The sequence below is a fragment of the Cercospora kikuchii genome (genome assembly GCF_019650295.1).
Source record: "Cercospora kikuchii DNA, contig_00007, whole genome shotgun sequence".
In the NCBI taxonomy this organism is placed as follows: Eukaryota; Fungi; Ascomycota; class Dothideomycetes; order Mycosphaerellales; family Mycosphaerellaceae; genus Cercospora; species Cercospora kikuchii.
Genome location: NW_025408588.1, coordinates 713,124 through 728,168, shown reverse-complemented (window position 1 = coordinate 728,168; position 15,045 = coordinate 713,124). Strand labels below are relative to the sequence as shown.

The 15,045-nt window shown below is 52.9% G+C and overlaps 5 protein-coding genes across 5 annotated transcripts; 3 read left to right on the top strand and 2 right to left on the bottom strand.

Annotated features, from left to right (window-relative positions):
* Positions 1–1,339: 1,339 nt before the first annotated feature.
* CKM354_001039600 (Rab GTPase-binding exocyst subunit SEC15) lies at positions 1,340–3,916 on the top strand (the record flags this gene model as incomplete). The annotated part of the gene is made up of 3 exons (XM_044805853.1): positions 1,340–1,393; positions 1,529–2,755; positions 2,804–3,916. 3 exons carry the CDS (start codon positions 1,340–1,342, stop codon positions 3,914–3,916), a joined length of 2,394 nt encoding a protein of 797 aa, XP_044661788.1.
* A 244-nt stretch (positions 3,917–4,160) lies between these two features.
* On the bottom strand, positions 4,161–4,659 carry CKM354_001039500 (uncharacterized protein; the record flags this gene model as incomplete). The annotated part of the gene is made up of 2 exons (XM_044805852.1): positions 4,161–4,555; positions 4,608–4,659. The coding sequence occupies 2 exons, from the start codon at positions 4,657–4,659 to the stop codon at positions 4,161–4,163; spliced, it is 447 nt and encodes a 148-aa protein (XP_044661787.1).
* Positions 4,660–4,952: 293 nt separating this feature from the next.
* Positions 4,953–6,134, top strand: CKM354_001039400 (U2 snRNP complex subunit HSH49; the record flags this gene model as incomplete). Its single annotated transcript, XM_044805851.1, has 2 exons — positions 4,953–5,883; positions 5,938–6,134. The coding sequence occupies 2 exons, from the start codon at positions 4,953–4,955 to the stop codon at positions 6,132–6,134; spliced, it is 1,128 nt and encodes a 375-aa protein (XP_044661786.1).
* A 4,747-nt stretch (positions 6,135–10,881) lies between these two features.
* On the bottom strand, positions 10,882–11,531 carry CKM354_001039300 (uncharacterized protein; the record flags this gene model as incomplete). Its single annotated transcript, XM_044805850.1, has 3 exons — positions 10,882–11,199; positions 11,259–11,383; positions 11,480–11,531. The coding sequence occupies 3 exons, from the start codon at positions 11,529–11,531 to the stop codon at positions 10,882–10,884; spliced, it is 495 nt and encodes a 164-aa protein (XP_044661785.1).
* Positions 11,532–12,869: 1,338 nt separating this feature from the next.
* On the top strand, positions 12,870–14,936 carry CKM354_001039200 (uncharacterized protein; the record flags this gene model as incomplete). The annotated part of the gene is made up of 1 exon (XM_044805849.1): positions 12,870–14,936. One exon carries the CDS (start codon positions 12,870–12,872, stop codon positions 14,934–14,936), a length of 2,067 nt encoding a protein of 688 aa, XP_044661784.1.
* Between the last annotated feature and the right edge of the window lie 109 nt (positions 14,937–15,045).

Here is a 15,045-nt window from a genome sequence, read left to right as displayed (position 1 = left end):
AAGGGTGGCAATATGGGTGATCAAACAAATGAGGCTGATGTGTGTCGGTAGAAGAGGAGAGGAGGGAAGTGCGAGAGAGGAGGGCGAGGCGATTTTGAACCTCAGTGCGGCAGCGGGAGAGAACTGCGGGATCTCCACACCACCAGCACCACCTTCCTCTCGACAAACACACTCGCTTCGCACCTTCACGCCGGCGCTGGACGCTCGACGCTTTGCACGCACCAAACTGGTGCCAGTCGACAGCCCTTGGTCGTCAGCTGCTCGTCCAATTTGCCGCAGTCCATAACAGCCATGAGCGATGAAACTTCACTTCATTGTGGTGTCTTCGCCGTCTCTACGCTGCTGGATAGAGTTCGAAGACCCACCCACACTCTTCGCATAATCCATGGCTGCGAGCAATGCCGTGAGCAATGGTTGCGAGCGTGTAGCACGACGTGCAAGTCGCGCACAATAGCTAGCAGTGACGGAAATGCCTCATATGCGACGTATCTTTCGTCTGGAGTTCTTTCTGACCATGCAGCGACTCCACCCAGATACTTGTGTTCACTTCCTGCTCCCATGGGATTTTGATAGAGGCCCGAGCTCGCCAGTGGAGCCAACGCGGGAGTGGCTTCGCGCTAGCAGGGCCCCCGGAAAAGCTTGGGTCAGGCGTTCATCAGGCTTGGCGGGACTGCTCATTGGTGATCCGGGCACTGGCTGGGAACGCGACTCTACACCTCACCTTTTGGTTTGCGCGCCAGAATTTCGGTTCGCAATCTATTTCTGCTCTGTGGCAGCTTCTTGTCTGGTGCATTCGGTCGTTTTGTCGTGAAGGAGCTCTGTCAATTGCATTCCGTGAGTACGTTGGCCCCGAGCAGCGTCGTGGCTGCTGCCTTGGTGGTTTCGTCTGCTCCGCGCCGCATAGGCTTCATTCTGACGAAAGCGCAGCATCAAAGCGTCGCCTTTGCCATCTTGTCGCAGCTCATTGCGCTCTGGTACCTGCGCGGAGTGTCTCCTCGTAGCTTTGAACCTTCCGTGGGACCGGGCGCCAGCTCTCGGCCATTACGTGCCGGCTACCAGGCGCAATATCGCGCTCTGTCGCTGCTCTGCAAAGCGCACGTGCCAGTCGTTTGGGCTCTTCTGGATCTCTCGGCATTAACACGCATCGACATCTTGGAGGCTGGAGGCGAAGAGGCTCCATCTTGGCTTGGCGTTTGCACGAGGTGTATTGGTTTGAGACTGGAAGACGCAGGAGAAAGACACTCGGTGCAGTGAAGTTTGTGTTGGAGATTGCGCTGCGAGGTGAGCGCAAGTGAGATTGTGTTTCAGAATTGGCAGGGCGCCATTCACTGATAGCGCAATGCCTGGACTTATTGCCGATCAATACGATGATCTCACTGGTGCAGTACAACAGGTGTGTAATTATCCACTCACTGAGCGGTCGCACCGTCTGTGCAGCTTCGCCTGTGTTCTCGTGGCCCACAAGTCAAGCAACCAAAGCGCATCTTGCAATCATTCGCTTCAATGCCGGCTGACATATGTCCTACAGATCATACTATCCTCGTCCGAGTCCGACTACCTTGATCAATTGATCCCACTGCTCAAGAATGCCGAAACTCAGACTCAGGTCACCCCTCTCATCCATGCTCTCAACCATGTCTCGGCAGATCGAGAGGCACAGATCGAGTCTATATGTAATTCGAACCACCAGGAATTCATCACCAGTGTCAACCAACTACAATCTGTCCGAGAAGAGACTGTCAACTTGACTTCCGAGATTATGCAGCTGAGCAGAAGTATCGAGGCCAGTACCGAGAAATTGGCAGAGCAGAAGAAAGCGCTGGTTGACTCCCGAAGTGTGCGCCAAAATATTGACGATGCAACACAAGCCCTCAAGGACTGCTTGGAGGTCCTTCGTCTGGCCAACCAAGTGCACGATCTGCTCGGCAAGAAGAATCACTACGCCGCACTTCGCGCTCTCGATGAGCTGCAAAACGTCCATCTACGCGAGGTTACTAGGTACAAGATCGCGGAAATGATCGAGCGCTCCGTACCAGCTACACAACGCATGATCGCTGAAGCTGTCACTCAGGACTTGCACACGTGGCTGTATCGCATTCGAGAGACATCACAATTTCTTGGCGAGGTAGCATTCTACCACACGGAGATGAGACGCGCCCGACAGAAAGAGCGTGGCGAGAAGGACGAATATCTCGGGTCCTTTGGATTGAACTCAGCAGTGGAGCTGGTCGCTGATGAAGACGAGGAGTTCGACGTGCTCAACAACGAGGAGGTCCAGGTTGACTTCTCTCCTCTATTTGAGTGCCTGCATATTCACGATGCGCTCGGAGAGACCGAGAAGTTCCGCGCCGACTATGCCGCCACTCGACGCAGGCAAAAAGACTTGCTGATTCCACAGACTATAAATCTTCTCGAGGAAGACAACAGCAGCCTTAGCGGATTGCTCGAGGGCATCGCAGGCTTTGCGATCGTGGAAAAAGCAACAATGCAGAAGACCGAGAATTTCCGCTCCCAGAGCGACATTGACGAACTCTGGGAGAGCATGTGCCAGTCTTCAGTGTCACTCATTAGCACTGCGTTGCATCATGTGGATAACGATGAGCGGCTGTTGAAGGTCAAGGGCGTGATTGCGCTGTTCATACAAACCATGGACAGCTGGGGTTACTCAGTTGCCAGTCTCGACGGGCTTCTGTTGACTCTCTTTGATAAGTACAGCTCACTGCTGAAGAGACGGTTCAGTGACGACTTCCAAGAGGTGAGTGTAAGAAATGTCATACAAGACTTTCATCTAACGTGATCACAGATTGTCAGCACTGACGACTATATGCCAATGCCGATTAATAATGCCGACGAGTACACCAAAGTCATCTCGGTGTCTTGGTACACGCCACCTGCTGGGCAGGAGAACGCCGAGGAGTTGTCGTATCCATGCGTTCTTCCTTTCAGCCAGATGTACCCACTTGTCTGCATTGACATCCGCAACTTCTTGAACCAGATCTACCTGTTCTCCGACGACCACTTCCGCCATACCACGGTTATCGACAAGACTTTGAAAGAGAGTCTGGACGAATTGCTGGTCGACAAGGTTTGCCGCAGTCTCGTGGATCGCCTTTCGTCGCAGTATCCTGGTCAGATCGTGCAAATCCTCACCAACCTCGATCACTTCGAGCAAGCCTGCACCGATCTCGAGGATCTTCTTGTCGAAGCGAGATCAAGCAGCAGCGCGGCAGGACCTATCAAACTCAACGCCACCGGCCAGTTCAATTCAGCTAAGAAGCGTGCCGAAAAGCGCATCTTTGAGCTCGTCAACAGCAAGATCGATGACCTGATCGACACTGCAGAATACGAATGGACCAGCACTTACACGCCTGATACCGCCAGTCCGTACATACAAGAACTGACAAGGTATCTGTCCAACATCATGAGCTCCGTCCTTCTCGGCCTGCCCGAGCAGATCAAAGAGCTCATTTATTTCGAGGCTCTCAATCACATCAGCGATTCGCTCCTCCGACTGCCACTCGACCCAAGTGTGCGCCATATCTCACCACAAGCTGCGACAGCATTCAAGCTCGACGTCGATGATCTCGTCGATTTCGTAGAAGCGCTTCCGGAAGCTCCGGTCCTTCTCGAGAGCCTCACATCCATTCGGCAGACTACTGACTTGATGATGCTGGCGGCTGAGGGCAAGGGTGAAGAATTCTTCGACTCTTCCAAGAGCCAGACGCGCTTCGAGAAAGTGGACAAGATCAAGGGTGCGGAGCTGCTGGAGAAGGTGTACACGGATACTACAGGTGCCCCGAGAGAGAAGAGAATGTCGCTGATGCCGGACTTCCAAGAGTTGAGAGGAAAGCCAAGCATGCCACATTTCGGTATCCGGGACAGATTCGATCAGTTCACGAAGAGGGATCGATCGTAGGGAGGTTGATCTCGAGTAGTGCACTCATCGCATTCCTGAGTGATAGATGTAGCAGTATGCGTGCTTTCTACCTGTGTCTCAGAGCTTGGCACTCGAGCTGCATCTTCCATGCTCCGTCGATAAATGAATATGCACTGTACATGTGACCCAAAAATGCTCCTAGCTTTACGCCATCAAGGCACGCCCAGCTGTATCACAGCACATGCCCTTTGCCCTCAAAGAAAAACCCCAAAACAGAAGAACCCTAAGAAAACACCACAGCCTTCTTATCCAACGGCCTCCCATCCGGCCCAATCCCCGCAGCAGCAAACTGCCTCTCAGTGAACAACCTCCTCGCCTCATCGAACGTGACTCCCTGCCTCCTCATGATCCCGTAGACCTCCGCTTTCTGCTGCCCCGACAATCCAGACCTTGAGTCTTCGCCTTGGATATTCTCTGCAATGTCGAAATTCGACGAGTGAAACCCTTGCTCGGCTTCATTTTGGAAGGATGAGGGCAGGGCAGAGTAGCGCCAGCGGTCGATGTAGGCGTTCACGCGGTCGTAGATGTTCCAGGCCCAGGTGGGGATTTCGCCGGGCGCGGTCAGGTAGGGGATTGGAGGGGCGTAGGGTTTCCAGGTGTTACGGGTTGCGTAGAGGACTGGTTGAGAGATTAGTTGGAGTTCTGAGGAGGGAAGGGATGTGGTAAGGACCTGTTGATAAGATGAGAAAGGCGAAGAGGAAGGTGTAGAAGAGGTACGCCATGATGGTTTAGTTTGGCGAGTGGAAGAGCTCGGAATGGAAGGAAAACGTGGAAAGTAAGTCAGAAAGTTCAGAAAAGTGAAGTGGAAGATGGACTGGGGCGCTTTGCCCTCAGTATCGTTGCCGGCGCATGTGGTGTGTTGTGGAAGTTGGGACGTGAGAGCTGGCGTGTATCGTTGGCTGTCATCATCACGAGTCGCTCGGCGCGACGGACCTAAACTCCGCGTCACTCTGCGCCTTCAATCTTCAACTTTTGCGACAACGAATATTTCCCATTCACACATCTCGCGCCAAACATGTCTGCTGCGCGCCACTGGGAGCAGGATAAGGACAGTACGCTCTACATTGGAAACCTCGACGAGCGATGTACCGATGCGTTGGTTTGGGAGCTGATGCTGCAAGCTGGGCCTGTCATTAACGTCCACCTACCGAAAGATCGCGTCACGCAGTCGCACCAAGGATATGGATTCGTCGAGTTTGGCAGTGAGGAAGATGCGGATTATGCGTGCAAGATCATGAACCAGATCAGGGTATATGGCAAGCCGATCCGAGTCAACAAAGCTTCCGCGGACAAGAGAGGGCCGAATGGCGAAGGAGGAGGACTGGGAGGCGGCGCAGGTGTGGGAGCGGAGCTATTTGTTGGTAATTTGGACAACATGGTCGACGAGAAAGTGCTATACGACACCTTCAGCAGGTTCGGGCCTCTGGTCGCTGCACCAAAGGTCGCAAGAGACGAGGCGAATCTTTCGAAAGGCTACGGCTTCGTCAGCTACGCATCTTTCGAGGCATCTGATCAGGCGATTGAGCATATGCATGGCCAGTACCTCATGAACAAGGAAATTACTGTGCAGTACGCATACAAGAAGGACGGCAAGGGCGAGAGACATGGTGATGCGGCTGAGCGAGCACTTGCAGCACAGGCGAAGAAGCACGGCGTGGAAGTCGCCATTCCTGCTTTACCAGCAGCTTTGGTCATGCCCAGCGGGACACCTTCTGCACCACAGAGTATGGCACCAGTAAACATGACTGGAGCGAATGGATATCCTGTTGGGCCACCAAATGGCATGGGAGGCAGACCTACGCCTCAACCACCGCCAGCATACGGAGGTTACCCAGCTTACCAGCCGCCTCCGACGCCCTCGAATCTGCCACCTCCTTCTCCATATGGCATGCCTAACGGCGGCATGCCTCAACCACCTCCATCATTACCGCATCAGCCTCCGCAAGGTTTGCCTCCACGGAACTACAATCAATCTCCTCTGCAAGCACCACCTTCAGCAGCAGGCCTGCCCGCTCGACCTCCGCCTAGCACCGCAGGATATGGCGGGCCTCCAGCTGCGCCAGGTATGCACCAAGGCTTCCAAGGCGCTCCGCCGCCAGCTGGACTGCCCCCTCCGCCAATGGGTCTCCCGGGCCACCCAGGCCTTCCTCCACCTCCGGCGGGTCTTCCTGGTCAAGGCTTCAGACAGCAGAGGTAGAATACTGCTATGCCGCCGCAGCCATCGAGGTGGGAATAGCACTCGACCGAGGGGCCGAGGAGAGCAAGAGAGGACAGCTTCGGAAATCTGGCAGCTCCACCTGGTTTGACTGGTGCTTTCACGGCGGCGCAGCAGCCGTCACATATGCTTGGATACCAGAGTTCTGGACCTTTCACCAACGGTCTTCCGCAATATTGGTATTCCAATCCTGTGCCTCCAAACAGACGAACCCGTGCATTGCAAACCGGAGGTCGGGATCTCGAAATGACCGACTACCCAATGGCAGGACGCGACGGATCCCTAACCGCCCCAGACGAGGACTTCGCAGAGGCTATGTCAGCAGGCAGACCAGCCTTTGGCGAACCGCCACGCAAAATAGCGAGGCGAGATGATGGGGAAAATGCCTTCAGCAACGATCGAGTCTTGCCAAGTGATGGCGTTGAGGCGTTCGAGAGAGCGAGAAGGTTTTCGGACTAGCTGCACTTGATGCCAGACGTTTACGACATTCTTCGATCACTTTTGGTAACACGACGCGAAGGACTTGAGAATGAATGGTATTGCGAGGAGAGCAAGAAAAGTAGGTAGCAGAATCAATTAATTTGCGCTGAATGCTTACGTTTCTCAAGCTTTATGTGTATGTATAGGTCCCGTTAGCTGTTTAGGCGATCGATCGGCTGGGTGTATTGAGCAGTCTTCCCGATTTCTGCATCTCAAGCTCAGTCCGGTAGGCAGATGGCATAGTGCAAAAGAAACAAACTTGGGCAAAACAATCACGTCCGGCTGATCAGTGGGCTGATGAATTCCGAGGATTTAAGGTCAATTCAGGCCTGGAATCGCCGGCATCGCAGCATTCACGAGCATCAGCACTAGAACCGACGACTTACCGCTTTACAATCAAGCCAGAGATGAGCGTTCGAAGTTGGAAGGCTGCGTCACGTCCAGATATCTTGCTATCTCAAGAACGGAAGGACAAGATGAGAAGATGAGAGGCATTGCAGGCTGCTTTGAATACCACGCGAGATCTAGCAAAAAGCCATCGTAAGAGGCAAAAAAACAATTGCCCCAGGTTGCTTGCGTCCGCGACTTTGAAAGGACTTGAGATCCGATAGATCTTGTGAACGTTCAGAGTCACTATATTTGTCCCACAGCGCCAGAATCCCGACGACTTATGTGATAGACCAAGTTGCCTGAGACGATTGGTTGGAGGTGGACCACTTCGAAGAGAATATGCATGCTACCGACTGGTGCGGTCAAACACAAAAAAGGAAGCTGAATCAGGTCTATGCTGAAGCTTGACGGAAGTCAATCATGTTGCAAAAAGCGACAACGAAGGCAAAACAATCGCCTCCAGTAGCTGGCAACGGGCCTGTTTCCAGCCTAGGCCAACTGCCTTGAATGGAAAGAGCTTCTCTGTTTGGCGGAGCACCAGGCATAAGACTTGCGACTTACCCACTTCACCAAGTTGCCGGAGACAGTCGTTAAGGAGCAGAAGGTTAGATTTGTATATCCAAGCTTAATGGGAAGGCGAGTGTGACAATTTGCAAAAATCGAATCACCTCGAAGGTAAGGAAGGGCTCTGAGCGAACCCAACCAACCACCCTTGGGCAAAACAATTACCTCCAGCAGTCGATAGTGCATAGCGACCGCTCCAGCAAGGTCATTTTAGGACTTCATCGACTACTTCCAATACGCATTTTGGAGCGCCAGCCGAATGCTAGCGACCTATCCATTCCACCAACGTGCCAGAGGCATCTGTTGCAGTTGCGTCCGAGAGAAGCGTATACGAAAGCTGGAAAACAGACATGTCATCGAAAAAGGGACATTGTCACGAACAAGTTCAAGTAACAGCTCATTCGATTCGTCTGACTTGTCTATGAAATACATCTGCAATACAGCCTCGAAGCACAATATCCCAAACACCCTTGTTTGGTGCAGTCCTCGTCGGTCGTGCAACGCAGCTATTCGATCCTTAGCCTTGACATCAAATGGCGGGGAATGAGAAAGAAGGACGAACTGCTCCTGCTGGAATACCACGTTGGGCTGCTACGATCTCGGTATGCGCCATCAGGGCTGTGATAATGACGGCGATCATGGAGTTGAGCTTCATGGCTTCGATGGTCTAAAACATGGTGTTAGGAAGAGCCTAAATCGGTGTAATCCAAGGCAATGCCTGGGTGACCATGGAACGTACCTGGTCTTCGATATGCGATATGTTTGTGTTCTCCTGTGTTCTGTACGTCTTTGCTGATGTATTAGCAGTAGCTGTAGACGGATGTTCCGAGCAAGATATATCAAAATACGAAGCCCTGAGCCCTATAAGATCCACTTACGGCGAAAGTTTAACCGAAGATATCTTGGAAACGCTTCAGCCCCTTTGGTGTAAGAGGCTTGGCATCTCGACACTATAGATGGCAGCGCGGATAGTTGGACGGGCAGACCTGGTAGGAGAACCTGGAAGACAGTCTGGACCGGTGAAAGTGTGTGGACTAATGTTTGACGCGCAACGAAAAGGGCAAATTATGGCTGACTGATAGTCTTGTCTCAAGGCACCCAGTTCCACTGCCAAGAGCTGGCAGATCTTAGTCGATCGTTCGTACGAAGGTCTCACGGCGTGACCACCTTTCCGGAGCCGATTTTCGGGTAGTCGTAATATGAATCCCGTGAATCAACGACCATGATGATCCTCCGAAGGAAATATCAGAGTCCGTCGAAGAGAAGTTTGAGCTGAATTTGCCTGAGACTGATACAGTGAGAGCTACCACAATCGGGACCCGGCGACAGCTTGATTCAAGCATGTGTAGCTCTTTCAAGGTTCTTAGTCGTTCACGAGGTCTCAAGAAACGGACAATATATACCTAGTAATCCCGACAGGAGCGAACGCAAAAGTTCCAGTCTTCCAATTTAGCAAGAAAGGCATCTCGTAGTCTTCATTACGAATAGATCTATTGGCGTAGCAAAACAATCGTTCCTGCTTCGTTATACAGCTTGTCTTCAGTAGAACCCAGAGCCCCAGTCAAGTGCTTTAGGCCCCGCAGGCCTAGCTTAGCATCGTCAAGCGTCAATCAGACGACTTACTAACTGCACCAATGCACCAGAAACGATCTTTCAAAAGTGTGGGATCTTGGACTGCATATAGAACGTGAGCATCAGCAGCGGCATAAGCAGATATGACATGTTGGAGTATACTCATGATGTCTAATCTGGTTGGCGGCACCAACATAACAGACCCCTGGGGTAAAAAGATCACCACTCTAGTATGCTGTACAACTTCATCACTGAGGTTGGTATACTTCGTGAATTGGCTAGCAGCTGCTCCAATGAATCAGTCGTATATCATGCAAAAAGTCCAATACGCAAGGGCAAAAAATCATCACTGGGAAACTGTAAATCCTGCATGGCAGTGGCTCTTCGGAGGACTGCCTAGGAGCCTCGTTGCTGAACAGAACCAGCAGCTGATCGAGCATCAGTCATTCGCCCGACGACTTACCGACTATTCCAACCCACCAGAGACGATCGTTGTTGGGCGTAGAGATAGAATGTTATATGGAGCCTGAAACTTGTTCGTTCGCGGGAATAAACAAAGACAGGAGTCGGTGAACGACGCACAAGCGCCAGAAATCTGCTACAGTCCCGACTCCCCGAAGCTGACAGCAGAAGTATTCGTGGCAAGGGCAAAACAATCGCTCTGGGAAGCTGGCAGTGCCGGCATGAATACGATGGAAGCGAGTCGGCTTCCAGTAGATGTCGACATCAGCACAGAAGTTTGAGCGTCCGGTGCGAACGACTTACCGACCGAACCAACCAGCCAGAAGCAATCGTTGGAAGCGGCGAATGCTGGCGAATATATGAGTGTTGGAAGCTGCCTGCTCAGAGAATCTTTGGATCCGAGATCGTAAGGGGCTGGGCTATCCTGTTCTCCGATAGTCGCAAAGCTCATGCAAAAAGAGAGCTTGCAAGGTGCAAAACAATCATTCTTGGCCAGCTGGCAGATGATCGGGATGAACTTGCACCAAGTCAGCACACTTCGAGCAGGTTTCAACCATGTCCACATCTTTCGGCGTTTCAAGAAACGACTTAACGACTCGACCAACAAGCCAGAAACGATTGTTGATGAACGTCAGCCCCGAAGGCGCATGTGAAGCCCGGAGTCCGCGGGTAGGTGCAGCCAAAAAAGATAAGTTCCTCGTAGAGTGGTCATTCGGCTCCAGGCTCATGGTTGTAGTAGCCCATAGTTTCATGTGGAGATAAACTTAGCTTCAGAGTGACAAAACATTGGCATGCTGCCTGCCAGAGACACCACGTTCCACGCCAGTTTTCACCGTACAAAGCGGTGCATCGGTGTAAATGCCGTGCCACAATCGAGCATTCTACTCAGAACGACCTATCCATTGAATTTACTAGGCAGAAGCGAGCGTTGCGATTCGTGGAATATATCTTGAACATGTATGCTGGACGGTGATCGAATGGCGCGCGGCTTCTGTGCTCTTTTCTCACGTTCTAGTATTCTAGTCAGCGGTTTGGTCCAGCGCATCTCCCTATTCTGCACATCAATTATCGCTTCCGCAAAGACGACTTGATCCAGGAACAGAAGAAACTTCATACTGCGCTTCTTGTTCAGCACATTTCTCATTTGACATTGGTCGAGCTCTCTATCTCGGCGACCCTGATAGCCGACAAAATGCCATGTCCAGCCCTCGCTGCAAGATTCCCGCTCTTTTCTGATCACGCATCAAAGAAAAGCCACGCTCTACTTCTCCTCAGTCAACTTCAAGAACTGGTTACCCTGCGCACCCTGAGACTTCTTTCCTCGTGGCTTGCTCACACGGTCCTTCTTGTTCTCGCGCTGGCTCTGCTTAACGGCGGATGCACGGGAGACGGCCTCGGCGCGGAGGTCTGGTCGGTAACCCTTCTTGGCGGTGGAGTTGACGATGCTGGTGTAGAGTTTGCGGGAAGGAGTCGAGGCGGAGAAGGAGGAGGTTTGGTATTGCTTTGCTGGCTTGTTGCCGCGCGAGGCGAGCTTGGTGGTCAGCGTGACGGTGTTTCCGTCTGGGTTGATGCCAATGGCCTGGGCGATGTATTAGGTCGGTGGTTTCGCAGTAGTGGTGGGGGTCAGTATTAGGATACCTTCTCGTTGGCATATCCGACATATTTGCGCGAGTGCTTGTTGACGAGGTTGAGCGGGTCGCGGGAGAAGACGACCTGCTTGCCCGATCCCAGACGGCGCTTGACGAGGAAGGAGTTGCTGTTGCCTGTGATATACCCAATGCCCACCGATCAGCATACTTTCTTTCTCGAGTCCCACCACCCATTTCTGTCCTTCCTGGAAGATGGAGGAATCGACGTACGGGTCACCTCCCAGACGAGGTCGCTGCTCAGGTTCTCGTATTGCGTCGACATGGTGGGCGGAATGTGCTGCGGTCGGAGTTGCTCAATGCGATCGAAGGCGGGCGCTGATGTTGTCGCATGGCCGAGTCCAGTTTCGTGTGCGTGCCAAGAGTCCGTGCATCGGCGACAAGAAGCTCCGATCTTGAGAAGTTGCGATGGGCCTCCGCAAACACCTCCGCGTGAGAGCAGCATCATCCAGATCAGACAACACTGCAGAAATGGCGTGGTTGCAACTGTCCGAAGAGAGCAAGGCATGCGATTGTGTCAAGAGCGAGATGAGATGAATTACTGCTGACGGGAGGAACAGGAGCGCATCGCGAGGGTCATCGACCTCTCCAGAGTAGCCATCCACTAGTACGACGACCACCATACTCTCAACGACGATAGGACACGCATTGACATCGATACAGCGGCTACCTCCCACTGATCATCTATCTGGGCTACACACGAAGCAACCCACGACCAACACTCATCAGGTAGCCCCCGTCGAAGGCCTTGCTCCAAAATAATGTGGCTGACTCCGTCGCAGACTCTTCTCTCCACTTGCACAATAGACGATCAGGACGATTTGTACAGATACGAACCGGCGAGTGTGTATATTAGATGCAAGATATATGCCAGGGCAGCATATGGCAGGGAAGAGGGCGTATGAGCACGGAAGCATAGCATGGCGCAGTAAGAGGGATTCGCCGCTTGTATAACTCTTCAATGATACCACAATTTCAATCAACGTACCGAGCTCTGGAGAACGGGGCGCGATCGTTCACCTTAGAGACGTACACCTGTACGGTCGAACTCTACGCCGATGGGACTCCAAAGCGCTCCCAAGCAGACTAACCGATTGACCGCATTGACCAAGACAGAGCGCAGTAGGGAAGTCTCCATCGTGGATACCGTCACTGCGTGGAAACGGAGTTTGTTGCACTACTGCGTCCTGGAGTATAAGGTATATTCCCGAGTGCCTGCTTCGGAGTTGAGCCTGCGCATTTGTTCCTGCTGGCGAGATCGGAGGAAGCAGCATTGGGAGACAACTCTTCTGGCATATGCACCACTCTTCTGAATTCTTTTGCTCCGATAAGAACAACCAGGACGGCTCCCATGCCCTTATGCATCGGATTCACATCGGCCTTGGCCTTGAAGGATGCCGGCCGCCCACAACTGCAGCGAATCATGCCGCCACAGCTCAGCCACCGAGTCCAGAACACAGCACGCTGGCCGCCTCTACAGTGCATCGCCTGATCACGCCCTCACTCAGCCTCCGCATCCTCATCACAATGTCTCTTTTGCATTCTAGCACCGGACTCACACCAGTATGCTATCTGGGCTTTCTGCCATCATCGACACTCCAAGATGCGGCTGTTGAACGTGTCTACACTGGAGCTGAAGGAATTTGGCGAGAGCAGCATCCCACCTTATTACATCGCCTCTCACCGCTGGACATCAGATGAAACGACCTACAAAGATGTGAAAAAGCGACGCAACACCACCTCGACTGGATACCGCAAACTCCAAAGCTTCTGCGACTTCATCCAGCGGACAAATGTTCCAACGACGCGAGCCATGACCACGCTCGGCATTGAGCGAAGTTGCCAATGGCTCTGGATTGACACCGCCTGCATGGATAAGACCAGCAGCGCCGACCTTTCCGAATGCATCAATTCCATGTTCCACTACTATGCGGATGCGCAGATTTGCTACGCCTATTTGCACGACGTCGGACCTCTGAGGAACCACGAGAGCGCCATCATGGACTTTGTGCAAGGCGAGTGGTTCCGTAGAGGCTGGACGCTGCAGGAATTGCTTGCTCCGCGTAAAGTGGTCTTCCTCAACCGAGATTGGGAGATCTTCGGGCATAAGTGTCAGCTGCAGAAATGCGACTTGAGCTGTCAAGGCTTCGGCACTTGCTTGAACGCCAAGATCGAAAAGATTACAAGCATCAGTCTGAACTATCTCTCACGCCAATGGATGCCCAGCGCTCTTCGTCTCATGGAAACTGTGCAAGTTTGGATGCAAAGCAGGCAAACGGAACGTATCGAAGACCAAGCGTACTGCCTACTGGGACTTCTAGGCATCAACCTTGCTCCCATCTACGGCGAGCGCGAGAACGCCCAGCTACGACTGCGGGAAGAGTTTGACAAGAAGCGGACGCGGAGACTTCCCGCGCCCTTGCATCGACCCTTGGGGCAGACTGGTGCTACGCCTAGCGGTTACAGTAGCTACGATCCCATTACATATGAGTATGCTGGACTGTACGCGCGACTGTCCGCACTTGAAGCAAGATATCCAAAGGCTGGTGACGATGTTTGGTCAGTCCAAGCCGAATCGACTCGAATGTCAGATATCGTCGTCTCCGAATCGCACATCACAAGTCAGAGAACCAAGAGTGCACCAAATCGTGCTCGATACAAAAGCCATGGCCCAAACCTGGTCAGCTCCACTAGCCCCGTCGGTCCTCCAGAGCTACCTGCGGGACGTTTCTCGGGACCAACGCGAGACGTCAGTAGAACGCATTCGGTATCAGCGAAACGACTTCGCAGCGAATCGAGCAATTACAGTCAGATTGCTATTCCAGATTTGAGTCCACTTCCTCCAGTTCCGGTGCTGCCAACTTCAATTCCAATCGAGGGTGGAGGTTCTACGAGTCCATTTGTGAGCCCGTTGGGCAGGCCCAAAACTGCTACTGGAAGCTTGACTCCTCCCGGTGGCGCCATTGAGGGAAGCAAATCGCTCACGGTTGCGCTGCAACACGCAATGGAAGCTGTAGTCGCTCGCTCGCAGAGCACTCGGACGGGACTGCGGAAAGAGCGTTTGCGGAAGACCACTGAGGCAATCAATGCCCAGCCGCGGATCAATGAGTCTGACTCGTCACTGCTGATTACCACAGAGATCGAAGAAGACACGCGCACGCCTGCAGGTGAAAAGCAAGACGAGGAAGCTGCTGACGAGCTGGAGGACGATGGTGTCAAAGATTCTGCTGTTGGAAGGAACTCTGTTCCGCGACCGAGCTTGGAGCTAGAAGCTCCCGAGGAGCTGCACACGCACTCGACTGAGGCGAGAGAGGAAGACTTGGACCGGCTACGGGAGCCAGAGACTGTGCCGCTCCCGGACTCCGACGTCGAAAGTGAACCAGACGCGACAGAGGCCACGAAGACGATTCGCGCTGACCTCGACCGGGACTTGTTCTTAAAACTGCGCTTGGACCACATTAAAAAAGCTATCCGGAGCTATCTGCACAGCGAAACGGAAGCTGTCGCGGGCACTACTGCTAATGTGCAAGGGAGGTATGACGAGCCTGGCGAGCGAGATTCTCTTGCCCAGTTCGAGATCGAAATGGACGATTTTGCGAAAGAGCTTTACCCGACGCTGGAGTTTGAAGGCGACGTTCGGAGTGATGTGGTAATTGAAGAGTGGTTGTAGATCAGGGACCCGACGATAGGACATAATCAGATGATGGAAAGATTTCTGGTACGGGAAAGCCGTCAGTCAGGAATCGTGCTTTCAAGTGAGAGTGGCTATATCAGCTCCT